Source organism: Halichondria panicea, chromosome 12 (genome assembly GCF_963675165.1).
Source record: "Halichondria panicea chromosome 12, odHalPani1.1, whole genome shotgun sequence".
Lineage (NCBI taxonomy): Eukaryota > Metazoa > Porifera > Demospongiae > Suberitida > Halichondriidae > Halichondria > Halichondria panicea.
The window spans coordinates 6,481,937-6,509,245 of NC_087388.1; the positions used below are offsets into that span (position 1 = coordinate 6,481,937).

Below are 27,309 nucleotides of genomic sequence, written 5' to 3' on the forward strand. Positions count from 1 at the left end.
TTCTGCTCAAAAACCTCGAAATTTCGTGCCTATACACAACACAAGTTTTTAATTTGATACTGTATGCATGTGATAGATAGGTATTGCACAATAAATATACATAACGTCTAAAAAATTAATTGTAAAAATCAAATTAGGAAAATAAGGTGGCAATATCAGATTAAAGTCATGTGACTGTTCTTAAATTGACTGTTCTTAAAATAATAGTTAAGTTTGAAACACTTTGACGATGCCATCGAACAGCTGAGCCTTTGCTTCCAGGCCTGACAGTCGGAGGTTGCTCGTTATCTGCTGATTGTACTTGGACGCGTATCTTAGCAACTCGTAGAGGGCTGACTCAACAACGAATCCACCACCGTTCCTTGTCATCTGATTCTGATGCTGTATATAGAGGAAAGAGGTATTCCATATAATATAAATGCGATAAATATGGCAGAATTCTATTATGCAACTGCATGCACAATAGTATACGTACAGTATACACTATAGTGTGGTTACATACGTAGGTACAATGCACTGGAGCGGTTTCTGTATTATATTGGTTTCTATATTGTGCAGTGTTCAACTCACCACTGAGAGCTGCTTAAGGTAGCTTTGCATATCGTCCTCTGGCACTTTGGGGAGGTTATGGATGTCCTGGTAGTACTGCTTCACTTGTGCCCGGTAACCCTGCACCTCTTTGTTGTAGAGCAGCTTGCTAGTGGGGGAGTCCTGCAGTGTTTGTGTTGTGTTGATTCGTGTTTATTGGTGAACAGTGAACAAATCGAAACTCATTATGATAGGACTTCAACAGTGCATGAATATATAAATGCATGGAAGCTTTAATTTCCTATAACTTGTTTCTACATATACACACCCCCTAGGCCTGCATACTATTATACTTACAATATTGAGCTTGGTGTCAGCAAAGGAGCAGCCATCAATGAAGGCTTGTGCTATCACGGACAGACAAGCGTCGACAGTGTGAGACTTGTTGATATCGAACACAAACTCAGGATTCTTGATCATGTTCACCCAGAACCTCAAAGAGAGAGCGTTGTTCTTCCACATATGAACCACATCGGTGTCCACCACTCGAGCGGAGTCGGCTTCATCGTCAAGGAAATCAAACAGATATTTGATGGCCATTGGCACAGAGTCTGCCCCAGGGGCGTATCCCATGGGTCCCTACACCAAACAAAGTGTATAATAATAAATACAAACTGTTTGCATTTTGACTTTTGCTTTGAACAGCCAGAACTTTTGTTCTATTTCAGTGGCAATATGATTTTCTGAACGCTGAGAAAAAACTGTATTAGATGGTATGTTCAGCTCAAATTTGTTGCTCAGACCCAAATTTGTACTTTTCCTCCACCTTATATTATAGCCCATGCCTTTTTGTCAAAATTGGCCTCAAATATGACTTTTAATTTTAACGCATCATCTGAAAGATCTCACTTTAAGTTATTAGAAAATCATAAAATCATTGAAATTGAACCTTTCAAACAAGAGTTACGGCTGTTCAAAGATCCAGATAACATTAGCACAATAGTTATACGTTACACTTTTCTGACCCTGCCCTTACCTGTGCAGCTGGTGACTGTGGGAACATGGTGCCATAGCGACCAGTGGGGGAGACTGGCGGGTGGGAGACAGTGAACAGACTGGTGAACAAGTCGTCTACAAACTTCTGGAGAATACTCTGTGGGGGAATAAGGGGTGGGGATTTGATATCAAATTAATGTGTATAATTGTACAATGTAAGCTCTAGATTCACTATTTATAGCTGTTTCTTTGTTAGAATGCTCAGTCTACAAGTATCGTACTGTAACAGCAGCTGACCTTGGTTGATAGCATTCTTGGTAGGTATATCTCCGTGACAAGCTTCTTGTTGAGGAAGGGAGACTTGCGAGCATCATCATCATTCTGCTTAAACTGCAGAGAGGGAGGGGAGGGGGTGGATGACACACATGCACTCACTTACGTATATAGGGATACGACGATTGTACATAAGATTGTAGCAGTATAGTATGCAAAAGCAGTACAATAAATGTAAATTAAAGCAATTAAATGGCATGAGCTATGTACATAGTTGATGCAATAACACTATAGCAACACTAGCTGTGTAATAATTTATGGTAGTCCATTACCAGATGCCATACTCTGAACCCGTCCTCTGCCTCGGAGAGTCCTCGTTGCCGGGGGGCGTGGCTAGAGATGAGACTACCAGGGTGATCATACGCTGCAGGGATACAGATAATGATCACATGCAATCGATAGACAAGTTACATGTAAGCCCAAAGTACTGTATATACAAAATGATTGGTAAACATCACAGAGGAACGTACAACAAACACACACCACACGCACACCACACACCCACACCACACACCACACACTACCCTCACCTCTGCCTGGGGGTGCATGCTCCTTCCTGCGGACTATTCTAAACAGAGCCCCGCTCCGTATACCGTAATGTTTGAGTGTATTGATCTTCTTCCACACTCCTTCTTTCACCATTGAGGTGTCTTCATCTCTGAGGATCATCTGCGCTTGGGGAGACTGCACATACACAAGGTCGATCGACTTAAGGGAGGGACGCTGGGAGATTGGGGCCGTCTATAAGTGTGTGTGTGTGTGTGTGTGTGTGTGTGTGTGTGGGGGGGGGGGGGGTAAAAGTTATCGTACATACATGTATCACCTTTGCTCATGTTCTACAATAATAACAGCTTCCAATCTACTACACACTCACCTTGAAAGTAGCGTCGAGTAGTTTCTCTTTGATCTGACTCATCGTGTCACAGTCCAGTAGTTTGACAGGTACCCTCAGGCCGTCCTCCGAGTCCACAAACACATCCAATACCTCCACATCAACCTGCATGAGGTAAAGAGGAGGGGGAGTGAGGTAAATGTACGTAACAATGTTATATTCTATGGACGTATATATTATAGTTTGTAAAAGAAAGTATGTAGTACGCGAACTGGTTCCATGGCTGCCGGCAGAAACATTACCAATAATTATCGTCTGTATATACAACCAAACTCCACTGGATTACTGTACTATTAATGCCATTATGGAATTGCAATGCACTCGTCAATATTAGTTCGAAAACTGTTAAATTGTATGTGATTACCTTTTGCCGAATGAGCTTTTGTTCGCTGAGTGAGTATCTAGCCTCCCCTGTGATGACGTCGATAGGTCCCTTCTCCAGCTGTGTCTTGACAGCACGGTAGGTCAAGTAGAGTGGTTGACCAACATGCTCCTGTATAAGAGGGGGATCATATACTGTACTGATACTTGCAAGTTCTGTATAGCTATTCTATAGGCCAACTCTACTAGCTACATACATGCATGCATGCGGTGAGTATCAACTATTACACCTCAGTATATAGTACTTGCAGTGAAGTGAATCTACTACAATTACAGAAATATATTTAGCCTCACCATGATGTAACCATGGAGACAGAATGCGAGCCAGTTGGTGAGCATCCTCTCTGCCACTGTCTCTGTCCTCCGGAGCAGTAGTTTGGGGGAGGAGCTAGTGACTGTCTTGTTGATGACGTCAGAGAGTAGACTCTTGAGGACACTGAGGGGAGAGAGCATCATCATGATTGTCACCACAGAAACACATTATTTTGCTAGACTATAATTATACTATATATACATGCAATAATTATATCTCCATTGACAATTATCTTATATCAGACAAAGCTACGTAAACATTGATCCTTGAGGCTTATTAACTTAATAAGGCTGCATATTAATCTGCCCTGAGCTCTAATGTATAATAATAACTTGAATCTGCTGCACACACACACACACACACTATACTGGCACTTACTCGGTAGCGTAGTCGAATCTGTTGATGAGTGCGACCACCAGCAGAGATCCCACGAGAGACTTGTCCCTGATAGTGAACCCTCTCTCTTGTTCCATGCTGCGTATCATCAAGACCAGGACATTCTTGTCATGTACGAGGCCATTGAAGTCCTCTAGTGCTCGATGGAGTTGGGGGAGACGATGAGAGGGAGCCTGTGTTAGAATGGGGAGGAGTGTAATTAGTGACGTATGAAAAGTGTCAACTAAATTAATAGTCTGTTACCATCTCAACTCCCCAAACCATTGAGGGGGTGGGGGGTGTAGTTGAACATCTTTCAACGGCCATAACTTAGTACAGTTGATCCAATGATAAATTTTTTAGGATTTTCTGGAAGCTTACAAAAATACCTTTCAAATGATGTGTTTCAATCCAAAATTTCTTCGAGGCCCTAATTTGTTATTTTTCGGCCTCGGACCATGGGCTATAATTCATGGTACGGCCAAATTGGTAAATACTTTTATCTCTCAAATATGAACTTCAATGACACCATTTGAAAGATCTTTTTCTAAGCTTTCAGAAAATCATAAAATTTTTGACTTTAGAATTCAAGTTATGGCAGCTGAAAAAGATTGATTAAACGCAGGGGGTGGGGGTGTAGTTTAACATCTTTCAACAGCCATTACTTCAGTACAGTTGATCCAATGTGAAAGCTTAAAATGTTTGACTTTGGATTGTGGTTTTGCTGTTGCATGCACTATGATTATACATCTGAACACAAATTACGGGCTCTCAAAGATGGCTGCAATGTTAGTAACACTATATAGCCAGTATTTATAGTGATACCTGTATTGGGTGTAGGACAGGGTGGTCCCTAGCCCCAGGGAACATGGTTGCCATGAGGTAGTTCTGCATGTCTCTGTACGGTAGACGACAGCCAGCAATGTCCGTGATGTCATCCAAATCAGTCTGGAGCTCGGCAAAACCTGGCAACCAATTAAGACAATCGTAAATTAATTTACTACTTAAGTATTCAAAAACTCACAGAACTATAATTCATACAATGAAGTAGCTAGCTAAAATAATTATTGTGATATGAAATGGGACCAGAACACTCACCTAGTTTACATTCTCGGGCAACACTTGATTCCAGTTTCTCCAGCTCCAGAATCAGCTGTTCATATCGTTGATCCTTCCTACGAGTGTTCCGACAGAAGACGGCCACTAGTACGATAAACACAGCAACACTTAGAAGCACAACTCCCACGAATATGGGGAGTAATGTGATGAGCAGGTCGATGTTGCTGGCTACAATGATGTCACCGACTGATGTGGAGAAATTACCAATGTGTACAGTTACAGTGAGCGGTGTGTCAGTCATGAGGTCGTTGGTGGCCGTCACCTCACAGGAGAGGGTCTGGGGGGGGTAAGGGGGCGTGGTTAGTGTGGGGAGTGTAAGAAAATTGTCTGAAGATGAGTATAGCTATAATTATAGTCAACTTTATACTATGCATAACTGAATGTTGAACTTACTTCCTGATTGGTGACAATGTTGACCTCGCAGTCGCAGTATCCAGAGGAACAGGGGGCCACGCGAACTCTGACCTGATCCACTGAGAATTTGAACCCTGAACCCTGTATGTGGAGAGACAGAAAGTGTGATATTGAATCAAGTCATTATAAAATTATACTGTCCCATAATTATAATCATATAGCTAAATTCTTATTCTAATGATTACGAACCTCTAATGTGATGATTATTGGATCTCCAAATTTAAACTGAGTATCTCCAGCCAGGTTCTGGAATGTGGGATTAGGATACACCACTAGAGTCCCATTCAGGTTCTGAACCGAAACAACACCATCCATGAGCAGTCCGAAACCAACTTGAATGGCAGTACTGTCATTAAGTGTGACGTCAGGTGCGGGGCAACTGAGAGTAGAGCCGTCGTTTCCCACGGCAACACATGTCGGTGATGTCATCACGGTCCGCTCTTGTTGTTCGAGAGTCTGTCGTTTGCCCCGCCCATCTACTGCGTCCACATATACGAGTAGCCGAGGGTTTTGTATGGAGTTAAAGTTGGTACCTCTCACGATGAAGTTAGTACCTCCTCTGCATGTAACAAATAAATGTAGCTAGTCTTAGAAATGTACCCAATCAGGACAATTTTAATCAGGCTACGGTCTCCCAAACTCATAAAAAAACATACAATAGTCCACGTTTTTTGCAGGAAATTCAACTAATAATTATTGGGCGAAAGCAATCGCTGATAATTGTAACTGCAGTATAATGCTTTCACTACAAAAACAGCTACATGCAATACTTGCTAATGATCTAGATATACTCACGCAGCAAAGCTGATGGTTGGTTCAATGCTCTCGAAGGTAGGGTCGTCCACGTACGTGAACCCTGACCCCCTCTGCCCACTCCACTCGTCCACCATCACGCGTACACTATGCTCCCCCACAGCACCCCCCGCAGTGGTGCATCGGATGGCCACACCCACCTCGATCACATCACACGTCATGTTCCCAATCTGGACACTGTGATTGGTCCCTGTAACGAGGTGTTGCCCTGTGATGGTGATATTAGATCCTCCAGACTTGGGCCCAATAGATGGTAGGGTGGGTCTTGCATCAAGGGTGGGCGTCTGGGGGGGGGGGAATATAGTAAGGAGTATAGAGATGAAATATTTGTAGCTATGTGGTTTCGTATAATAGGTATACCAATTACACCATGTCATGTAAGTACATGCATTTCAAGTATTATCGGAAGGAATGTTAAAGTGACATTTCTGTTGTTTTTTGTCCCTAAAGAAATATATAAATTATTTTTCTAGCAGTATTTTTTGCGCGTACGTACCTCGTAGTTGTACTGTTCCGGAGAGGTCACGGTGGTTAGTTGACCCCCAGGCATACTGAGTCTAATGCTGACACGTGCAGAGTAGGTACTACTGTCCACACTGCTAGTAACACACCGCACCCTGTGTATGTGTGGGCGTGTGTGTGTGGGTGTGTGTGTGTGGATCGGAGGGGGTGAGGGATTAAAGGATTTATAAGGGACTGAGAAATTGCAATTGAAATAGCGTACATAATAGTGGAATACACTACACTATTACGCAGGTTATTATCACATGACTCTCACATGACTCCCGGGATGTATTCAGTGATGGCACAGTCAGCTTCCCCCACTGTCACATGTTTCAGGTGGCCCCTCTCAGCTCCTAGGTTGAGGCCCTCTATGGTCAGTGTGGTTCCCCCGTCCACTGGACCAGCACTCGGGGTAAACTGGCCGGGGAAGGGGGGGGTGATCAATGAACAAGCTAGAGGTCAATAGTATAGGCTAAAGTGGCCAGGCATTAGCTACTGTAACCGCAGTAACAAAATGTACCTACAATTAATCATGTACACTTTAATTATTATTATACCAACAATAACTAAAAAGCATGAAAATATAATAATGTATACATCACTCCAGTATACTTAATATGAAGCTACTGTAAACTACATTGTTCTATAGTAATCGCAATAACAATAATTATTTGCCGAAAAGCATGAAAATTTAGCGTACATCACGTGAACTCATTCTACACTGCACACCAGCTGACAGTGCATCCATGTATGCAACTGCACTGTACTCACTGTGGTTATAGCAGAGGCCTGGCACATACTGAAATCAACTGGCTCAGAATAAGCACTTCCACTGCACATGACGTCAAGTTGACAGCTGTTTCCAGTGCCACAATAGCTGCAACTGTAGTTACTAGTGATGGCCAAACACTGTCCGCAGTTAGTGCCCAGTTTAGAGCAGTCATACAGCATCACTGTGTGTGTGTGTGGGGGTGTGTGGGTGTGTGTGTGTGCGTGGGGCGGGTGTGTGTAGGTGGGAGGGGGGGAAGTACATCAGTTAGTGTGCTATGAGAGATTTGAATGACCATAACTGCATGTACTTTTGTTCTGGTGATCCAATTTCAAAGATTTTATGATTTCCTGAAAGCTTAAAAGTGTTGAACTATCATTTTCCCCAAGTTTTGAAGCACGCATACAAAACGTAAGTGAAGGTTTAGAAGAACAATTAATTGATACAACCTGCGTACATACCCCTTGTGTCATCAGGATTATCAATCCTTCGATCTCCCTCTCCTACGAGTTGTAGCTGTGCGGAGAATCGTGCCGCTGTGAGAGCAGTGGGGTACGAGCGGGCCTCACAACGAACCAGCTCCCCTGAGGGCTCTAGGACAGCGAGCACTCGGAACAGCGGGTTACTGCAACCCTCATCCTCACATATCACACACCTGGAGAGGGGGGGGGGTAAAGCATGTAGCAAGATGAAACAAACTCTACGGCTTTATGGCATTGAAAGGAAGCCTGTACATGAAGCTCATTGTACGGTGATTACACTGTGTGTTTTGTAGCTATTAATCTGAAACATTGCAATCCTGAGAAGCTTTATCTAGAGCCCTTACAACAATTTCTAGATCATACAAAATTTCTTTCAAAAGCCACTATAAACTTCTATCAACAATGCATACTATACTTGCATCCACTCACTCAAATTGCCCCAGGTCAAACTGGCTCCTGAAAGTAGAGAGGTTACTAGTGGTGATACGCAGTGGAGGGTTGTCATACGTGTGGTCAACATGCACTAGGTAACTCCCGGCTGTTATCTGAGGGCACTGATCGTTCTGTCCAATAGTTACTTCTTGAGAGGAGCCACTGCATTGGAAGGGGTTCCTGTCTGGTATACACTGATGGCTGAAGGGACACCAGCGACACTTGTTGATACCACTGCTGATACAACCCGTGCATCTGTGGGGGAGGGGTGTGAAGAGTGTGTGGAGGTGTGTAAGATGTGAGGGTGTGTGTGTGTACTTGCTATAGGGCACAACTACACAGTTGTACAGCATCAACTATAAAATTTGGCATTTATTACATGTAGGTACACGGCTTCCTCTATGGTATGTTTCAATGGACAACTGCCTTTTGGACTTACGTCTTCAGTAGATTGCAGTCAGTTATTTCCACGGGTGTTGTCGTGGTAACCAGACTCACATCACCCACTAGCAGGGACACTGTCACTTCAACAGAATCTGCACAAAAGAGTGTAATTGTTCAAATGCTGGCGGACAATCCTTGCACGATGGTACGGCTTTTTTACTATACACACTGCATGCATGCTGGAATACATCCATTTAAGTTCAGACAATACATAAGCACGGGACTAAATAAAGTAAATGATGCAAAATCAACTACTGTAACTAACACACTCTCTCTCACCTCTACCCGCTGGTATGGCAGGCACTTGTCCAAGGAGAGGAGCAAAACAAGAGAAGCTGTCACCACTGGAAGTGGCCGTCCTATCAGATGTGCTCACAGCCCCGGGCACATTGTAGTCATAGCGACACTTGTAGTTGAACCCCAACAGTAGTGGATTGCTAATTACGTTCATTGTAGACACAGAAATTTGCAGACTACCAGCAAAACTAGCCTAAAAGGAGGAAAATACAAAATCATCATGAAAAAACTACTCGATTGCTTGCATGCATACAAATACATAATAGCCTATTAAGTGAACTCACGGTAATATCTTCAAGGTATATAACTGTTGGTGTTGCCATGGTGATGACGGGACATTCTCCACTGGTTTGTACCCACACTGTCTGTTGCACTCCATTCTTATCTGGTACAGAAGGGCAGAGAGATTGTCGTGTACAGCGTCCTTGTAGTACACACCACCCACACACTGGATCGGGGGAGGAGGTACACGTGTCACAGCTGCTGTACGAGCCGCACATGTCCACAGTGTGTCGATGAACCTGTGAGTGTGGGGGGGGGGAGGGGACCATGTACATGATAAATGTTTTTAAACCGCTACATTGCCTAAGACACATTCATAGTTTGCTATAAATAACACAATAATTATTAAGTCATGTTATAGAGCGATAGTCACGTGATAGAAAAATAAACAAATCCACCCCTTTTTGCGACTAGAAAGAAACAAGCTCAGGATATGGCGTCCAATAGCATTGGTGGCTATGAACAAAACTGGTTGAAGAATCCTCCTAAACGCCTCAAGTGTCTCATCTGCCTTTGTGTAGCCAGAGAGCCTCAACAACATGGAGACAAAGGTTGTGGCAAAATGTTCTGTGAGAGCTGCATCTCTGAGCACCAGAAGGAGAGCACAAATTGTCCACATTGTCGAGGAAAGCTGACTCTCTTTGCAGATGTTAACAGTAAGTGCTGTTCGTAGCATAAAGTGTGCATCCGTATAAGTGCACTAATTTTTCACAATTACAGGTGCCCAGCAAATAAAAGACCTCAAAATAAAATGCGACAACCTACAAAATGGCTGTGTATGGACGGGGGAACTGGGAAATCTGATGACACACCTTCGGTCATGTGACTACCCCCTCCTGCCGTGTATTAACGAATGCATTATCAATAATGAGATTGCCACATTCCTGCCGAAAGATCTTGAAGAACATCTCACCAACGACTGCCCAAGACGCCAATACGAGTGTCCACATTGCCAGGAGACGGGGGAAAATCAGGAGAGCCACCACTCATCTAGAGACCTGCCCAAAGGTTGAGGTACCATGTTCGAATTTGAGATGCCGAGACAAATTTCCTCGCTGTGAGATCATTACCCATCAATCCATGTGTGAATACGAGCCTGTGTCGTGCAAGTATGCCAAGGTTGGCTGTGAGACCACACCTCTACGCATTAACCTCTCAAAGCACGAGAATAACGACAAACTTCACCTTCGAGTGACTGTTGAAAAAGTTCTAGAGCTTACCAGCTTTGTCTCTAAATCTACTATTAGATCTATTATAGTTCCTCGTACAATCAAACTAACTGAAACACAAGAGTGCCAAAGATGTATTTTACAGTCCTTCATTCTACACTTCTTACACTGGCTACAAGATGTGCTTGAGAGTTGATGCTAATGGCAAACATGGTGACGAAGGCACTCATGTTTCAGTATATGTCTATCTCATGAAGGGACCTAATGATGACTCCCTGTCCTGGCCGTTCACTGGGACAGTCACAGTCGAGCTACTCAACCAACTGGAGGACAAGAACCATGACAAGAAGACGCTCACATTCCCAGCCGACGGTGTGGCCAGTCAGAGAGTGGTGAATGGTGAGAGAGGGACAGGATACGGCTATCCAAGTTTCATCTCCCACGTTGACCTCGACTACAATGTTAGCAAGAACACTCAGTACCTCAAAGACGACACTCTGGTATTCAAGATTGTATCTGTACAAGTACCCGACTACAAGCCGTGGCTGGAGTGACAAAACTACGCACAATTGCAAGCAGATACTGCTTAGTACACATTTGGTAATTAATGCATTCTTTGTTACTATGGTTATGCCTACATTACTATACAGTACACGAGTCTAACAGTACACTGTCTCTATAATTGTAGTTATATTATTACCAACGGTTAATATAAACAACGTATACGTGCATGTGTGTATATATTGACCACAATAATTATATACAGCAATAATTATACAGAGCACCCTTGAAGAGACAAGTAGACAGTACACACATACACACGCAGTGTAGGATTGTCCCCGCCAGCGCTGACCCAATACCTCCATGCAGTAATTCTGTGCATGGTATTTACTATAATTAGTGTATTCATGGTTGACTAATTATTGTGATAATCATGTGATACATAATAGAATATCCTTTGTCTGCAACTAAAAAACCAGCTGCAACAGAATTCATGATATAGTCTATATGGCGTCCGGTGGCTATGATCTGAAGTGGTTGCAGCCCCCTCCTGATGACCTTAAGTGTCTCATCTGCCTCTGTGTGGCCAGGGACCCTCACCAACATCCTGGAGATGACACCAACGAATGTGGCGCAGTATTCTGTCATAGCTGCATCATTGAGCATAAGAAGAACGAGACGACTTGTCCAAACTGTCGGAAAAACCTAACTCACTTCAAAGATGCTAAAAGTAAGCTACACAATAATAGCCTAAATCAGTGTATTAATTAGTTTCATGCTCTTAGGTGCCCGGCAAATCAGATCACTTAAAGTAATCTGCAATGAACAAACACATTGCTGCAAGTGGACGGGGGACCTTGGCTCCTTAGATGCACACCTTCAGTCATGTGACTATACTCTCCTGCCCTGTACTAACGAGTGCAAGATCGATAATGAGATTGCCAAATTTCTGCTGAAAGATCTTGAAGACCACCTTACCAACGACTGCCCAAGACGTCAGTACCAGTGTCTACATTGCCAGGAGACGGGGGAACATGAGGAGAGGACCACCGCTCATCTAGAGACCTGCCCAAAGGTTGAGGTAACATGTTTGAACTTGAGATGCCGAGACAAATTTCCTCGCTGTGAGATCATTACCCATCAATCCAAGTGTAAATATGAGCCTGTGTCGTGCAAGTATGCCAAGGTTGGCTGTGAGACCACACCTCTACGCATTAACCTCTCGATGCACGAGAAAAACGACAAAGTTCACCTTCGAGTGACTGCTGAAAAAGTTCTAGAGCTTACTGATGTTGTCTCTAAATCTAATAGTACAGTTCCTCGTACAATCAGACTAACTAACTATCTGAAACACAAGAGTGACAAAGATGAATTTTACGGTCCTCCATTCTACACTTCTTACAATGGCTATAAAATGTGCTTGAGAGTTTATGCCAATGGTTGGGGTACTGGTGAGGGCACTCATGTTGCAGTGCATGCCTATCTCATGAAGGGAGACAATGATGACTCCCTGTCATGGCCGTTCCCTGGGACAGTCACATTCGAGCTACTCAATCAACTGGAGGACAAGAACCATTACAAGTGGACAACAACATTCCCAGCAGACTATGCGTGCAGTCGGAGAGTGGTGGACGGTGAGAGAGGGAGAGGATACGGCAGCCACAAGTACATTTCCCACACTGACCTCGACTACAATGTTAGCAAGAACACTCAATACCTCAAAGACGACACTCTAGTGTTCAGGGTATCTGTACAAATACCCGACCACAAGCCGTGGCTGGAGTGAAAACCCACAAGCTATGTATATAGTGACCATTTATTATACGTACATGCATGTACATTTATACATACATGCATGTACATTTATACATACATGCATGTACATGTGTTCAATGTTTGGAGTTCGTGACTATGTTAACAGAGACTTTTATTATTTTCCTGTCTCTCTTCTGTTAATTATATTCATTGCAGTAATGCTTAAAGTGTTGAGTTTTGTGTATCGAAAAGTGTGATATTTATTCAAGGAAAAGTTTTAGAGGTATAGTTACATTAGTTGCTTGACTGTTGTGCTATACCGTACTATGCGTCCGCTGTTAGCTTTTTTGTTGAGGATTGCTAACCCTCGGCCTCGAAAACAGCAAGTCACTCAAAAATGTCGCGCTATTCAACCACATAATTATTGTGATAATCATGTGATACATACTTTCAACCTCATGTAAAAAAAATGGCTTCCAACCTAGCTAACATTAGTGTAGGTGGCTATGATCTGAACTGGTTGGAGGAACCTCCTGATGACCTCAAGTGTCTCATCTGCCTCTGTGTGGCCAGGGACCCTCACCAACATCCAGGAGATGACACCAACGAATGTGGCAAAGTATTCTGTCATGGCTGCATCATAGAGCATAAGAAGAACGAGACAACTTGTCCAAACTGTCGGAAAAACCTAACTCACTTCAAAGATACTAAAGTAAGCTACACAATAATAGCCTAAATCAGTGTATTAATTAGTTTCATGCTCTTAGGTGCCCGGCAAATCAGATCGCTCGAAGTAATCTGCAATCAACAAACAAATTGTTGCAAGTGGACAGGGGAGCTTGGTTCCTTAGATGCACACCTTCAGTCATGTGACTATGCCCTCCTGCCCTGTACTAACAAGTGCAAGATCGATAATGAGATTGCTACATTTCTGCTGAAAGATCTTGAAGACCACCTCACCAACGACTGCCCAAGACGTCAGTACAAGTGTCCACATTGCCAGGAGACGGGGGAACATGAGGAGAGGATAACCACTCATCTAGATACCTGCCCAAAGGTTGAGGTACCATGTTCGAACTTGAGATGCAGAGACAAATTTCCTCGCTGTGAGATCATTACCCATCAATCCATGTGTGAATACGAGCCTGTGTCCTGCAAGTATGCCAAGGTTGGCTGTGAGACCACACCTCTACGCATTAACCTCTCAAAGCACGAGGAAGACGACAGGCTTCACCTTCAAGTGACTGCTGAAAAAGTTCTAGAGCTTACCAGCTTTGTCTCTAAATCTACTATTAGATCTAATACAGTTCCTCGTACAATCAGACTAACTAAGTATCTGAAACACAAGAGTGACAAAGATGAATTTTACGGTCCTCCATTCTACACTTCTTACAATGTGACTCCGGTTTATATGCATTTACCCTCCTCTAATTGCCTACGACAAATAGTCTGTATACTTACTCGTTCTGTATAACTGTACATGCAGCTGTCACTACATCCCGGCCAGATACATATAGGTACAGTATATATACCATGCATGGAGACTCACTGTGTTCGTGCTCATGGTGTAGACGTATTCCCCGTTATCAGAGGAGAGCATCTTGACCACACCCACACTACCCACTGGGATAGTCCGCACCAGCTCTGACCCACCCTCATCAGTCACATGATACTGCAGAGCGGGGAACAAGCGGTTATATAATCACATCGCCTGTACCTGCACATACTGTAATGTATACTAATAGCAAAACTGCTGCATGTATGTGAATCGCAATCCCTCAAATGGTTACAAAACTGGAGTTATAACAAGCTTCTCTAATTATAGGTAGTAATTTCTCTCACAAAAGCTCGGGGGAGGGAGCCGTACAAGCGCTCCCATGCAGTATACACACACACACCCAGGATGTTGCTGCATGACCAGCGTACACAAACACGTGTTCGTACTAATTGGTATAATTGATTAATTAGAGTCAATATGTAGCCACTTAGAATTGGTGTGGTCATTGCCATGGTGATGGGCGACATATATCACAGCACAGCGCCATAAGAAATTCACACAAGTTCAACGCACATTCACAACCAAACAGCTTGTCTAGCCACTAAAAAAACTGTGAAATTAATAATTAGAAGTAACCGCATGCCAGCCCGTATACACCCTCCTGCCCACACACATGCATGTACACACTGAGCACAATCATGAAAGCTATATATAGTAGGTCAGAGAAAATAGCTGTCTATATAATCCAGCAAGGTGGGCTATATGTGAAATAAGGGCCGGTTACCAGCCTGAAACAAATCTAATTACAATACTAAGGGTGGTTGGTTTTAATTAGTATCACACGAGAAAAATGTCTTTGACATAATCAATATTGTCACTCAACAATGTCAACACAGCGACACTGTGTGTGAGTGTGTTACAGCCTCCTGGTTACCGTGGAATCCACCGCACAGAAGCACGTCTGCTAATAATTAGGCTGGGACTGCGCAGAATGCAAAGCATCTGTGGGCACACATCGATGTTAATTGCACGCAGTACTGTATAATATGCAAACTAAAAATGTACTGGTATTTGGATTTTGATTAGTTCTAAGAGTATGTCTGTCACGCTGGAGTTAGCCAGCATAGAATGTAAATCAGTGGGTTATGATATTTGGTTACAGGCTATTTATAGCTAATTAAAATTAGCACTGTGCACTTTTCAGTATGTCTCGTGGGACCACACTTTATCTTGTCTTGTGCATCTACCGCACACTTGTAGGGCTCTAATTAAAGCCATACATATACAATTATAATGAAGGCATCCCAATATACAAAATACAAAACACACACTGGCTTAAACTGTACACCTCTTTATCTGTATGTGAAACACAACAAAACAACTTTCAACACACAACAATTAGATGCTGAGAATTTCTGAAAGTAGCTACCATAAACACAAACATTTCTTGTAGCGCGAGGGAAGCCCAGGAAATAGCTAGCTAGTCCTGTTTGTATACACTTCCTCCCACAGCACATTCCTCAGGTAAACCACAAGTACTCTACGATTAGGCAGCGTAGGCCCACACACACACAACCTTAACACACAACCCAACAACTTGGGCCACAAGAGCATTCATCAAATGCATTTTAATGGGGCATACACTCAAGTAGAGCTAGAGGGGCCAAATGGCACTTAAAAAAAAACATTAGACAAAGTTTTTTCTGAGGCAGTCTTTGTTTGCGTACATTGCAGGATGTTTATAAACGGCAAGTTAGAGTAAACGCCATCCTGAAAGGTGTGCTTTGTGTCATAACAAGGCAGTTAGGGATTGACTAGCTAGCAGATTATCCAGCCATAACATTCTAATAACTAACTGACCAGTGCTAGTTTTACAATATATAAGTTTGTAAACACAGCATGTTTTCATCATACTATGGTAGCTAGAGTACAGGTGACAGCATCGCTACATTGTTACACCATAGTTACACAAAACACTTCAAAGCCAAACTAGTACATTAACAAGGGCACTTACTGGCGTCTGGGAAAGTCAACTACCAAAGAAATTAGATTGCCACACATGGCAAGGCTCCAAGTGGGACAGTCAAAAGGTGATTGAGTGCATTATGATTAACAAATTGCCTTCTTGTTTTCAGTTTATCAAGGTTCTGTTTCAGTGGAAATCGAACTAGAATTGGAAATAACCACGGACCTTATATATACTCATAAACCATTGCATATAAATTATACACTATCTAGGAAAATTAGATTTCTCAGAAAATAAATGTACTATGACAATAATTATTATTGCACTGGCATAGCTGTACCATTTCATCATATTATAGGGTACACAGGCGCACAGGATGAGGTTGGAATGGGAGCAAATTCCGTGCTTATTATAAATAGTCACAGCAGTTATAATGATTTCATTAATGAGTCTAAATATGGTTGTATTATGATGACACCCTCCTACAACATCAGACTAGTATGTGCACAATGTAATGACTAATTAATTGCCGGTGCAGGATATACACAATCACTTCACACGACCACAAGCATTACAGTGAGGCTGAGTGATCACCATGAAGGGATTAAAATCGCATTTGGCAATAAAATAAGCTCATAATAGAATCCACTAAAACATCCAACTATCAGATTAGCTAGAAATTACCCGCTCACACACACACACCACCCTCTCACACACACACACCACCCTCTCACACACACATACACCACCCTCACACACACACACACACACACACACACACCACCCTCTCTCAAACACACACCACCCACTCACACACACACACACACACACACACACACACACACACACACACACACACACACACACACACACACACACACACACACACACACACACACACACACACACACACACACACACACACACACACACACACACACACACACACACACACACACACACACACACACACACACACACACACACACACACACACACACACACACACACACACACACACACACACACACACACACACACACACACACACACACACACACACACACACACACACACACACACACACACACACACACACACACACACACACACACACACACACACACACACACACACACACACACACACACACACACACACACACACACACACACACACACACACACACACACACACACACACACACACACACACACACACACACACACACACACACACACACACCTGAAGCACGTCTCCACTGCTAGTGCCGGCAAACAGGAAGAGTTGGTTGTCCAGGGGAGTTGCCAGTAGAGAGGTGAATTCTGTCATTTGATTGGTCTCTGTGATGAGCGGAGTTTGCGTAAAGGATTCGTCCACTTCTATACCTCGTAGTAGATCGGAAAATAGCACACACTGGTTCTATATAGTGTGTGTGTGTGTGGGGGGGGGGGGGGGGGGGTCATAAAGGCATGCCAGTAAATGTCCTGAATTTTAGTAATAATTGTGAGCTTACACTAATGATCTGTTGTTTCTGAGGTGAAGTGAAATGTGTGGGGCAGATTTTCCTGTTGTTTTGTGTTTCTATGCCAGCTTGTCCTCTTGCATTTACACAGTCGGTAATCTTCTCTGTCATTTTCTGGTTAATTTCATCGACGCTGAAGGAACACACTTCTTGTCTCACAAGACCCATGCTCACCATTGTATTGACAGTCAGAAATATCATTGGCCCCTGAGAAGTTTGTCTAAAAGTGGCACTAGACGAAGTAATATCTCGATTCTCAGTTCTGCATCTTAATTTTATTTCAAACTGGGATGAAAAGCCATCACTGAGTGGAGTCCCACGCTCTTGTTGACAGAACCGCACTACTCTCACTTCATCATTATTGGGTTGAATCGTGAAGTACGTATAGTTCAAGTAAGTGAATACATCTTTGAGATAGTCAGTTGTGTCGTCAGAATTGCCGTTAGACACTGTGGCATACCGAAAGAAGTCATCGGGATTAGCAGACATGACATTTCTTAAAGCAGCCTTCGCAAATCGCCGATTAACGGTACTAGCCGGTTCTCCATACGTAATATCACTCGTTCTGTTCGGTCCAATACCAAAACTGCCAAGAGCAACTCCAGTACCCGGTAACAGTACAGTATTCACTGCAACCTGCCACTTGGTATTGTCTAGATTGTTTGTCTCCAGTAGATAACAATATTGTGCATCGCAGGTCATTACAGTTCCGTTCAGAGTTCCAGTCGGACTGTCTGCCACCAGTAGTCTAATTGGAGACATTACTCGTCTCTGTTCCTGGTTAAGTACAAGGTCCACTCTATACACAGCAGCACTGGTCCCAAGCAATAGCTTTGAGTCAGATAACACCATATTCACGAAAGTTTCTCCAGTGTTCGGAGTAAATTGAGATGTTGATACGTGCATTAGCATAGACAATAGTAGTATAGATAGTACAGTCTTCATACTTGCACTGGGTAGAAGATGCTGCAGTTAAAAAAGGGCTATGAATGCAAATGAAATTCACGGGTAGGGAAAATGGGAAATAGTGTAAACTGAGGTGCAAAACATGTGTATATGATATCCACTTACCTCTGCCAGGTGGTTTGCTAGCTACCCCTTACAATGTATAGCTGCAAGAGAATTATCTGTACATGACACAGCTGAATCTGTTGGCAATGCCATTCATCAGTAGGTACTATTAGCATTCATGCTTCATGCATAGTTGATCAATAGCAAGCTAGTTAGCAGCCACCCAGTTGCAAAGATCATTGCATTCTGATGACTTACACCATTCTATATTGCTACTCTGACATGCACCAGCTAAATGCTTGCTCTGAAGTGCATGGAAACTCAAATTTAATTACATAGCTCATTTTTATTACAATGCATGATAGACCTAGTTCTAGGCTACAGTAACTTACCATCTATAAGATGACTGTGATATGAAATAATGAACTTGATACGTAGGCTTCAGTTGATTCTGAAGAAATATATAATCTATGTTGCTACTGTACTCAAACTTTCTAGAAATCGTTCAATAATGGATGGCAGGAAGATCATACAACCACTGCTATGTGTGTACCACGCCCCCTATACCATGTGGATTCTGACATGCGCACTATAAACTAACTATTATGCCTCATTCAATGGCCGCACCATCCTGGAGATGTGTCATACATCTATGGTTCACTAAAATTAAATGTGTCATAATTATGCATTCCAGTATTTGACTACATGTAACTGCATGTACGGTTCTATACATGCTTGTCCATTCTATAAACTAGATCTTTGTAGGCAATTCTTGGGTTAGAACCACAACTCATGCACTGGCCGGCTGTCTCAGTCGGTCTGCCGGGTAGTAATAGAGGTAGTGATGATGGAAGAGGAAACGGGAGCAGCAGAGATGGTCGTGTACAGCGACCTTGTAGTACACACCACCCACACACTGGGTCGGGGGAGGAGGTACACGTGTCACAGCTGCTGTACGAGCCGCACATGTCCACAGTGTGTCGATTAACCTGTGCATGAGTGTGGGGGGGGGGGTCCAGAGTAACATGATAAAGTTTATCATCACTATTAATTATGCAGTCTGAGTGTTGCATTGTATTAATGCCAGGTTCAGTAGGAGTTGACTGTGAAAAAGGTTGGCCCATTAGAATAGATATGTGATAGATAATAAATCAACAAATCCACCGTACAAAGAGAGCTCAAGATATGGCGTCCAATATCATAGGTGGCTATGACCTGAATTGGTTGGAAGCACCTTCGCAGGAGCTAAAATGTCTCATTTGCCTGTCAGTAGCCAGAGACCCTCAACAGCATGGAGACGAAGGTTGTGGCAAAATGTTTTGTGAGAGCTGCATCTCTGAGCATCAGAAGGAGAGCACAAATTGTCCACACTGTCGAGAAAACTTAACTCTCTTTACAGACGTTCGAAGTAAGAATTTAAAGTGTGGGGTGGTGCATACAGTTTTCCCTGGTAAAATGTGCATTCGTAAAATTATGAGTGCAGTTTTTAATTAATTTTTCACTACAGGTGCCCAGCAAATAAAGCTCCTAAAAATAAATTGTGATAACCGAGAAAATGGCTGTGTATGGACGGGGGAACTGGGAAATCTGACGACACACCTTCGGTCATGTGACTACCCCCTTCTGCCGTGTATTAACGAATGCATCATCAATAATGAGATTGCCACATTCCTGCCGAAAGATCTTGAAGACCACCTCACCAACAACTGCCCAAGACGCCAATACGAGTGTCCACATTGCCAGGAGACGGGGGAACATGAGGAGAGGACCACCATTCATCTAGAGACCTGTTCAAAGGTTGAGATACCATGTTCGAACTTGAGATGCCGAGACAAATTTCCTCGCTGTGAGATCATTACCCATCAATCCATGTGTGAATACGAGCCTGTGTCCTGCAAATATGCCAAGGTTGGCTGTAAGACCACACCTCTACGCATAAACCTCTCGAAGCACGAGAAAAACGACAAAGTTCACCTTCGAGTGACTGCTGAAAAAGTTCTAGAGCTTACCAGCTTTGTCTCTAGATCTAATACAGTTCCTCGTACAATCAGACTACCTAACTATCTGAAACACAAGAGTGACAAAGATCAGTTTTACAGTCCTCCATTCTACACTTCTTACAATGGCTATAAGATGTGTGTACGTGTGGATGCCAATGGCAACGGTGCTGGTGAGGGCACTCATGTTTCAGTGTATGCCTATCTCATGAAGGGAGACAATGATGACTCCCTGTCCTGGCCGTTCACTGGGAGGGTCACATTGGAGCTACTCAACCAACTGGAGGACAGGAACCATCACAAGGTGACAATCCCATTCCCAGCAGACAGTAAGTCCAGTCAGAGAGTGGTGGAGCATGAGAGAGCATCACTAGGATACGGCCGGCCAAAGTTCATCTCCCACGCTGACCTCGACTACAATGCGTGCGAGAACACTCAGTACCTCAAAGACGACACTCTGGTGTTCAGGGTATCTGTACAAGTACCCGACTACAAGCCGTGGCTGCAGTGAAAACCCACAAGTTGAATTGCAATTGTAACATACTTATAGATTACATTACTTTAGTAAATATAGCTATAGTTTTGCAAAATCTATAGACACCTTACTTCACTAGACCCTCTCAATAATTTAAAAATTGTTGTATAATTTCTACGTAGCTTTTTTATTAAAATTAATGTGAACAATTGGGTCAAAGAGTAGATCTGTATACGGACAATCTACAATGTAACCACACATATATTGCATAGAACACGAAGTAGTCTAGACATGGTATAGTTATATACACATGTGTGCACACAAGCCCAGAATAGGATTGTCCACATCAGCACACTGATCCCCACTCTCTCTCTTATTAACACCCGTGGTATTTACTACAGTATATGGTTGACTGTGAATAACATCTAAACAAATATTGCCATACATAAGTGGTACTACAACAAAGAATTCTGATAATCGTATATGGCGTCCAATAGCGTTGGTAGCTGTGATGTGGGAGGGGGAATCATTGTACACTACATATACTAGATAAGTGAACTCGCGGTAATATATTAGCTGGGGTGTTGTTATAGTGATGACAGGCATTTGCCATCGACTATTCTTATCTGGTACAGGAGGGCAGAGAGATTGTCGTGTACAGCGTCCTTGTAGTACACACCACCCACACACTGGGTCGGGGGAGGAGGTACACGTGTCACAGCTGCTGTACGAGCCGCACATGTCCACAGTGTGTCGATGAACCTGTGCATGAGTGTGCATGGGCATGATAATCACTGTAATTATTCTATGAATAATATCAAGCAAAATATACATATTTAAAATGAACAAATCCACCCCATTTTGTGACAAAAAAAGACTTCATGAAATGGCTTCGAACAACGCTGGTGGCTATGATCTGAACTGGTTGAAGGATCCTCCTGATGACCTCAAGTGTCTCATCTGCCTCTGTGTGGCCAGGGACCCTCACCAACATCCTGGAGATGACACCAACGAATGTGGCAAAGTATTCTGTCATAGCTGCATCACTGAATACCAGATGAACAATAGTACTTGCCCAAATTGTAGAAAAGACCTCACTTTTTTCAAAGATGCAAAAAGTGAGCTAATCACAAGATTGTGTGCATTCATAGTTCGACTAATCTATAGTTTTATATACATGTAGGTGCCCGGCAAATCAGGTCCCTCGAAGTAATTTGCGACAACCTAAAGAATGGCTGTGGGTGGACGGGAGAACTTGGCTCCTTAGATACACACCTTCAGTCATGTGACTATGCTCTCCTGCCTTGTACTAATGTGTGCAAAAAGGAGAACGACCAGATTGCCAAGTTTCTGAGAGAGTATCTTGAAGAACACCTCACCAACGACTGCCCAAGACGTCAGTACAAGTGTCCATATTTCCAGGAGACGGGGGAACATGAGGAGAGGACCACCACTCATCTAGAAACCTGTCCAAAGATCGAGGAACCATGTCCGAATGACAGATGTAAAAACAAAATTGTTCGCTGCGACATAAAAACCCATCGATCCAGGTGTGAGTACGAACCTGTGCCCTGCAAGTACGCTGAAGTCGGGTGCAAGGAGAGACTTCTACGCAAAGACCTCAAGAAGCACGAGGAAGATGTCCAGCTTCACCTTCAAGTGACAGTTGACAAAGTACTGGACCTTACTAAAATGAACTTTCAAACAGTTCCTCGTACGATCAGGCTAGCTAACTATCAGAAACACAAGAGTGACAAAGATAACTTTTACAGTCCTCCATTCTACACCTCGTACACTGGCTATAAAATGTGCTTGAAAATTGATGCCAATGGCTGGGGTGATGGTGAGGGTACTCATGTTTCAGTGTTTGCCTGTCTCATGAAGGGAGACAATGACGACTCCCTGTCCTGGCCGTTCACTGGGACAGTCTCATTTGAGCTACTCAACCAACTGGAGGACAAGAACCATCACGAGGATACGATCCCATTCCCAGCAGACGGTGTGGCCAGTCAGAGAGTGGTGGATGGTGAGAGGGGGAGAGGATACGGCAGGTCTAAGTACATCTCCCACGCCAACCTTGACTACAATGTCGACGAGAACACTCAGTACCTCAAAGACGACACTCTGGTGTTCAAGATTATATCTGTACAAGTACCCGACTACAAGCCGTGGCTGGAGTGAAAACCCAAAAGTGCAATCGCAAGTAGAATGATACTGCATGTACCCATAATTATACACATGCATGCATGCACATGACACAATTATATTATATAGCTAGTTTTATGACTGCACTTAACACAATGTCTATCTTTTGTATGTGTGATACTATTTATGCGAGCGCTTACAGTGGCAAGGAGTATCGGAGCCCCCCTTTGTCAAAACATCTTCCTACACCACTGCATGGCCTATATATCATATCGCACGAGGCCTGTACAATCCCCTTTGAAATCGCAGCATTAAAATTAGGCAATATTTTTATGCTCGCATCTATTTCTACGGTATTCAGATATTTATTAAATGTGGATGCCAAAATATACCTCAGCCAAAAAAACCTAAAGAACAAGAACACGACGTATATCGATACATATGTTTGAGCAACTAAAAATACATAAAATACAAGATCTTAGACTAGAGGATGTAATTATAGGTTACAAAAGATAGACACTGCTTGCTACTCAACCAACTGCATGGAGGACAAGAAACATCATCAGTGGTGTATAGGAAGCAATTTTTCAATGGGGGGGGGGGAGCTCTAATGGGAAAGAATACGGCTATCTACATAGTGCAGCTTGATATGTCATCTCTACTTAATATATAGCCTAGCAAAATGGGGGGACTCCAGCCCCTGGAGCCCCCCCTTCCTATATATATACACCACTGATCATAGCAAGAAATGTAGCTGATGGCTGCAACTGAACGGGTTTATTCTGCAAGTTTAAAGAGGATACAGAACACGTTGAAATGGGTGGCATATATAACAGTTCTTATCTCACTCTAAAGTGGAGCAGCTCAGTAGTAGGTGGCGAAGGTGCCAGTATCTTCAAGATGACAGTCGTGTCTCAATACATGTAGACAATTATAACCCCTGAATGGAGTGTAGAGAGAAATTATACTTTGTATTGTGTGCATACTAGACCTTTTATTATGTATTACAGGCTCGAATTTATAACAAATTATGTGTGATTTATTGCTTCAAAGGCTTTTTCAGGTGAAACATTTTATTGTGACAAAATATTCAAATTTCGTATAATTAGAGTGGCGCTGTAGTTGCATCAACTACGCAACATTTTCTGCTGCAACCTTGCGTTCCAATAGTGGCCAAATACATCCTGACAGAGCCCAACTATAGTTTTACAGTATCCGATTTACAATGCATGAATGGTAGTACAGTAACCTCACCATCTGACTCTGAGCTGTAAAGAAAGTTGATAGGTAGACTTCAGTGCTTCAGGTGATATTCAAACGTTCCTTTATAGCTAGCTAGCTAGCTAAATGCCTTTAAATAACAGCACTGTTGAGGTGTAGAGAAAAAATTATGTCATGTGGGTTCTGACATGCGCACTAGAGCTTACCATGCCCAACTAATTCATGCATGAGGTTATAAACTTGTAAAGTAGTTGTGTCATGTTTACACAAATTGATGTCAATATAATTGACTACACAATGAGGATGAGGGACAATATACACTTCTTGTCTATTGTATAAGCTAGTGGGTATAGTTCTTTATAGGAAGGCTTGGGAAAGAGTACACTGACCAATCGACTTCAAGCCTCTATAGCATGCAGTCGAGCCACGAACATGCAGTACCCAGAGTAGTAGTATATAGAGATATACTAATGGAACAGGAATGACATTCAGGGACTGTTGGCTTGTAGCCCAGTTGAATCAGCACCTGTGTGGGCCGGGAGGGGGGGGGGGGGCCTCAGGGGGTTGCATGTATTTTTTAAATGTTAGCTTATATGGAACACTGGCATACACAACTGTACAGTACACAGACAGTTGTAGAGGAAAAAGTTGTGCTTGACAACGCATTGTGCACGTACATGTATACCTATTACTCTGAGAACAATTAGATCTACAGTATATATGCACAAATAATTGATGCCTAGTTACATGCTATTAAAGGTGCATGTTTAGACCTTGAAGGTTAGGAGTCTGGACACACCACCCACACACTGAGCCCACATGTCCATATATATGTGTGGGAGTGTTAGGGTGTGTGAAAGATAGTCAGCTAGGGGGAATTTAAAAGTAGTAATGTAGTGTCAGTATTATACAATGACATATAATTAGTAGACACTGCACAAACATATACACAACAAGGATCAAATGAATGTGATTATTGTATAAAAAGCATTGATATGACCAGCAAAATATTTTAAAAGAAAGAAATGGCTACAGGAGGAGAAGAGAGACTTGACCCAATTTGGGTCGAAGCGCCTCCAAATGAGTTGGTGTGTGCAATCTGTAAAGATGTGGCTACTGAACCTCAACAGCACGGGGGGCCACAAGGGTGTGGCAAAGTGTTCTGCACAACCTGCATCACTCAAAGTCAACACACAAGACTAGGCAACACTTGTCCTTGCTGCAGGCAAACATTAACATTATTTCAAGATACAAAAAGTAAGTTTTTATATTACATGCAAGCCGTGTGTTTTAAATTTTCGCATAATTATAGGTGCTCAACAAATCAATGCCCTTCAAGTGAGGTGCAATAACCTTGACAATGGTTGTGAGTGGACGGGGGAGCTTGGAAATCTGGCAACACACTTTCGGTTATGTGACTATCGCCTAGTATCTTGCCCCAATGAGTGCGATGACAATGGCCAGATTACTAAATTAACCAAAAAAAATCTTAATGATCATCTCACCAACGACTGCCTAAGACGCCAGTATCTGTGCCCACATCACCAGGATAGGGGGGAGTATCAGGTGATTGTTAAAAAGGTACATAAGTGCCGAAACAAATCATGTAAGCATAAAGGCCCTTGTAGTGAACTACAATCCCATTTGGATGAATGTGACTACGAGCCAGTACCCTGCAAATATGCAAAATATGGATGCGAAAAAACACCTCAGCGAAAAGACCTAAAAAGACACGAGGAAACTGACAAACACGACGTATCGATACACGTGGTTGAGCAGCTAAAAGCAGATTTAGAAAATAAGATACAAGCTCTAGAGGATAGCTTACCCTCTCTGTGTGTGCATGGGATAGAGGCTGCATGCACTGACGAGCAAGGAGCAGTAATAACTGCTATAGACTCTAAAGTAGCAGAGTTGAGATTAGAATTAGAGAGACACATTACAGAAATACGAACCGAACAACTACCCTCTCCACCCACCACAACAGCCCCCCAACCTGCTGCTACCCCTGCATACGCTCCTCTCACATGCAAAATGACTGAGTACAGAACATTTCAAGCTAATGAACAGTTCGCTACCTTCCTTTTTTACACGTATCGAAAAGGATACAAGGTGTCTATCAATATTGATGCCAGTGGCTATGGTGCTGGTGAGGGCACTCATGTTTCAGTGTATGCTCATCTCATGAAGGGAGACAATGATGATTCCCTGTCCTGGCCGTTCACTGGAACAGTCACAGTCGAGCTACTCAACCAACTGGAGGACAAGAAACATCATAGCAAGAAATTCAGATTCTATTGCAATGCTGCAGCTGACGAAGAACACATTGAAATGGGTGGCATAGAACAGTTCTTACCTCACTCTAAAGTACAGCAGCTCAGTAGCAGGTGGCGAAGATGCCAGTATCTTCAAGACGACAGTCTGATCTTTCGGATTTCAGTGGATGTGGACAATTATAAGCCGTGGCTAGAGTGAACAGAAACAAACTAAACCATATAGTTTAGCGTTTAGTTTTAATTGTGTGCTTACTATATATATTAAAATGCTAGTGTTGTGTGCATATATATACTTTGTGAATAGAATGCTATAATTATAACATAATTTGCTGCCTTTTTATTACTGGTAAAACTAAAGGTAAATGACTCTCTTTGAGTAACACGCTGAATGGGCAT

The 27,309-nt window shown here is 42.9% G+C and overlaps 6 protein-coding genes and 1 long non-coding RNA gene across 8 annotated transcripts; 5 read left to right on the forward strand and 2 right to left on the reverse strand.

Moving 5' to 3' along the window:
• Positions 1 to 17: 17 nt before the first annotated feature.
• On the reverse strand, positions 18 to 19,349 carry LOC135345607 (plexin A3-like). Of its 2 annotated transcripts, XM_064543025.1 has the most exons (29): positions 19,192 to 19,344; positions 18,860 to 18,900; positions 17,780 to 18,754; positions 17,509 to 17,685; positions 14,349 to 14,471; positions 9,377 to 9,613; positions 9,075 to 9,285; positions 8,791 to 8,887; positions 8,349 to 8,606; positions 7,899 to 8,092; positions 7,440 to 7,621; positions 6,943 to 7,085; positions 6,661 to 6,781; positions 6,147 to 6,448; positions 5,541 to 5,910; positions 5,331 to 5,432; positions 4,917 to 5,214; positions 4,644 to 4,783; positions 3,822 to 4,012; positions 3,425 to 3,566; positions 3,114 to 3,242; positions 2,732 to 2,854; positions 2,388 to 2,598; positions 2,130 to 2,221; positions 1,822 to 1,914; positions 1,565 to 1,681; positions 886 to 1,167; positions 571 to 711; positions 18 to 381 (listed from the first exon to the last, which is right to left on the reverse strand). In XM_064543025.1, exons 3-29 carry the CDS (start codon positions 18,731 to 18,733, stop codon positions 208 to 210), a joined length of 5,604 nt encoding a protein of 1,867 aa, XP_064399095.1. In that variant the 5' UTR covers positions 18,734 to 18,754; positions 18,860 to 18,900; positions 19,192 to 19,344; the 3' UTR covers positions 18 to 207. The 2 variants fall into 2 exon arrangements, with proteins under 2 accessions (XP_064399095.1, XP_064399094.1); XM_064543024.1 differs by lacking the exon at positions 18,860 to 18,900 and having other exon boundaries at positions 19,192 to 19,349.
• LOC135345441 (TNF receptor-associated factor 4-like) lies at positions 9,739 to 11,170 on the forward strand. The gene is made up of 3 exons (XM_064542863.1): positions 9,739 to 10,030; positions 10,095 to 10,382; positions 10,652 to 11,170. Exons 1-3 carry the CDS (start codon positions 9,808 to 9,810, stop codon positions 11,095 to 11,097), a joined length of 957 nt encoding a protein of 318 aa, XP_064398933.1. The 5' UTR covers positions 9,739 to 9,807; the 3' UTR covers positions 11,098 to 11,170.
• On the forward strand, positions 11,005 to 13,086 carry LOC135345628 (TNF receptor-associated factor 5-like). Its single transcript, XM_064543056.1, has 3 exons — positions 11,005 to 11,143; positions 11,324 to 11,774; positions 11,830 to 13,086. The coding sequence occupies exons 2-3, from the start codon at positions 11,552 to 11,554 to the stop codon at positions 12,828 to 12,830; spliced, it is 1,224 nt and encodes a 407-aa protein (XP_064399126.1). The 5' UTR covers positions 11,005 to 11,143; positions 11,324 to 11,551; the 3' UTR covers positions 12,831 to 13,086.
• Positions 19,350 to 19,891: 542 nt separating the features above from the next.
• Positions 19,892 to 21,606, forward strand: LOC135345629 (TNF receptor-associated factor 4-like). The gene is made up of 2 exons (XM_064543057.1): positions 19,892 to 20,207; positions 20,307 to 21,606. Exons 1-2 carry the CDS (start codon positions 19,985 to 19,987, stop codon positions 21,305 to 21,307), a joined length of 1,224 nt encoding a protein of 407 aa, XP_064399127.1. The 5' UTR covers positions 19,892 to 19,984; the 3' UTR covers positions 21,308 to 21,606.
• Positions 21,607 to 21,739: 133 nt separating this feature from the next.
• LOC135345658 (uncharacterized) lies at positions 21,740 to 24,812 on the reverse strand. The gene is made up of 3 exons (XR_010397781.1): positions 24,671 to 24,812; positions 24,265 to 24,356; positions 21,740 to 22,033 (listed from the first exon to the last, which is right to left on the reverse strand). It is a non-coding gene; the product is annotated as an uncharacterized LOC135345658 (long non-coding RNA).
• Positions 22,124 to 23,587, forward strand: LOC135345627 (TNF receptor-associated factor 3-like). The gene is made up of 2 exons (XM_064543055.1): positions 22,124 to 22,389; positions 22,455 to 23,587. The coding sequence occupies exons 1-2, from the start codon at positions 22,158 to 22,160 to the stop codon at positions 23,450 to 23,452; spliced, it is 1,230 nt and encodes a 409-aa protein (XP_064399125.1). The 5' UTR covers positions 22,124 to 22,157; the 3' UTR covers positions 23,453 to 23,587.
• A 457-nt stretch (positions 24,813 to 25,269) lies between the features above and the next one.
• LOC135345625 (TNF receptor-associated factor 5-like) lies at positions 25,270 to 27,241 on the forward strand. Its single transcript, XM_064543052.1, has 2 exons — positions 25,270 to 25,894; positions 25,950 to 27,241. Exons 1-2 carry the CDS (start codon positions 25,663 to 25,665, stop codon positions 27,110 to 27,112), a joined length of 1,395 nt encoding a protein of 464 aa, XP_064399122.1. The 5' UTR covers positions 25,270 to 25,662; the 3' UTR covers positions 27,113 to 27,241.
• The last annotated feature ends 68 nt before the right edge of the window (positions 27,242 to 27,309 follow it).

Excerpts from the sequence above, each read along its gene's own strand:
- LOC135345441 (XM_064542863.1), top strand. The coding sequence starts at position 9,808 with ATGGCGTCCAATAGCATTGGTGGCTATGAACAAAACTGGTTGAAGAAT. Across the intron at positions 10,031-10,094 it reads TCTCTTTGCAGATGTTAACA|GTGCCCAGCAAATAAAAGAC; the intron begins GTAAGTGCTGTT and ends TCACAATTACAG. Across the intron at positions 10,383-10,651 it reads ATCTAGAGACCTGCCCAAAG|AACTGAAACACAAGAGTGCC; the intron begins GTTGAGGTACCA and ends TACAATCAAACT.
- LOC135345628 (XM_064543056.1), top strand. The coding sequence starts at position 11,552 with ATGGCGTCCGGTGGCTATGATCTGAAGTGGTTGCAGCCCCCTCCTGAT. Across the intron at positions 11,775-11,829 it reads TCACTTCAAAGATGCTAAAA|GTGCCCGGCAAATCAGATCA; the intron begins GTAAGCTACACA and ends TCATGCTCTTAG.
- LOC135345607 (XM_064543024.1), bottom strand. Across the intron at positions 5,911-6,146 it reads CCAACCATCAGCTTTGCTGC|AGGAGGTACTAACTTCATCG; the intron begins GTGAGTATATCT and ends TGTTACATGCAG. Across the intron at positions 2,599-2,731 it reads TACTCGACGCTACTTTCAAG|ACGGCCCCAATCTCCCAGCG; the intron begins GTGAGTGTGTAG and ends ACACACTTATAG.
- LOC135345629 (XM_064543057.1), top strand. The coding sequence starts at position 19,985 with ATGGCGTCCAATATCATAGGTGGCTATGACCTGAATTGGTTGGAAGCA. Across the intron at positions 20,208-20,306 it reads TCTCTTTACAGACGTTCGAA|GTGCCCAGCAAATAAAGCTC; the intron begins GTAAGAATTTAA and ends TTTTCACTACAG.
- LOC135345627 (XM_064543055.1), top strand. The coding sequence starts at position 22,158 with ATGGCTTCGAACAACGCTGGTGGCTATGATCTGAACTGGTTGAAGGAT. Across the intron at positions 22,390-22,454 it reads TTTTTTCAAAGATGCAAAAA|GTGCCCGGCAAATCAGGTCC; the intron begins GTGAGCTAATCA and ends ATATACATGTAG.
- LOC135345625 (XM_064543052.1), top strand. The coding sequence starts at position 25,663 with ATGGCTACAGGAGGAGAAGAGAGACTTGACCCAATTTGGGTCGAAGCG. Across the intron at positions 25,895-25,949 it reads ATTATTTCAAGATACAAAAA|GTGCTCAACAAATCAATGCC; the intron begins GTAAGTTTTTAT and ends GCATAATTATAG.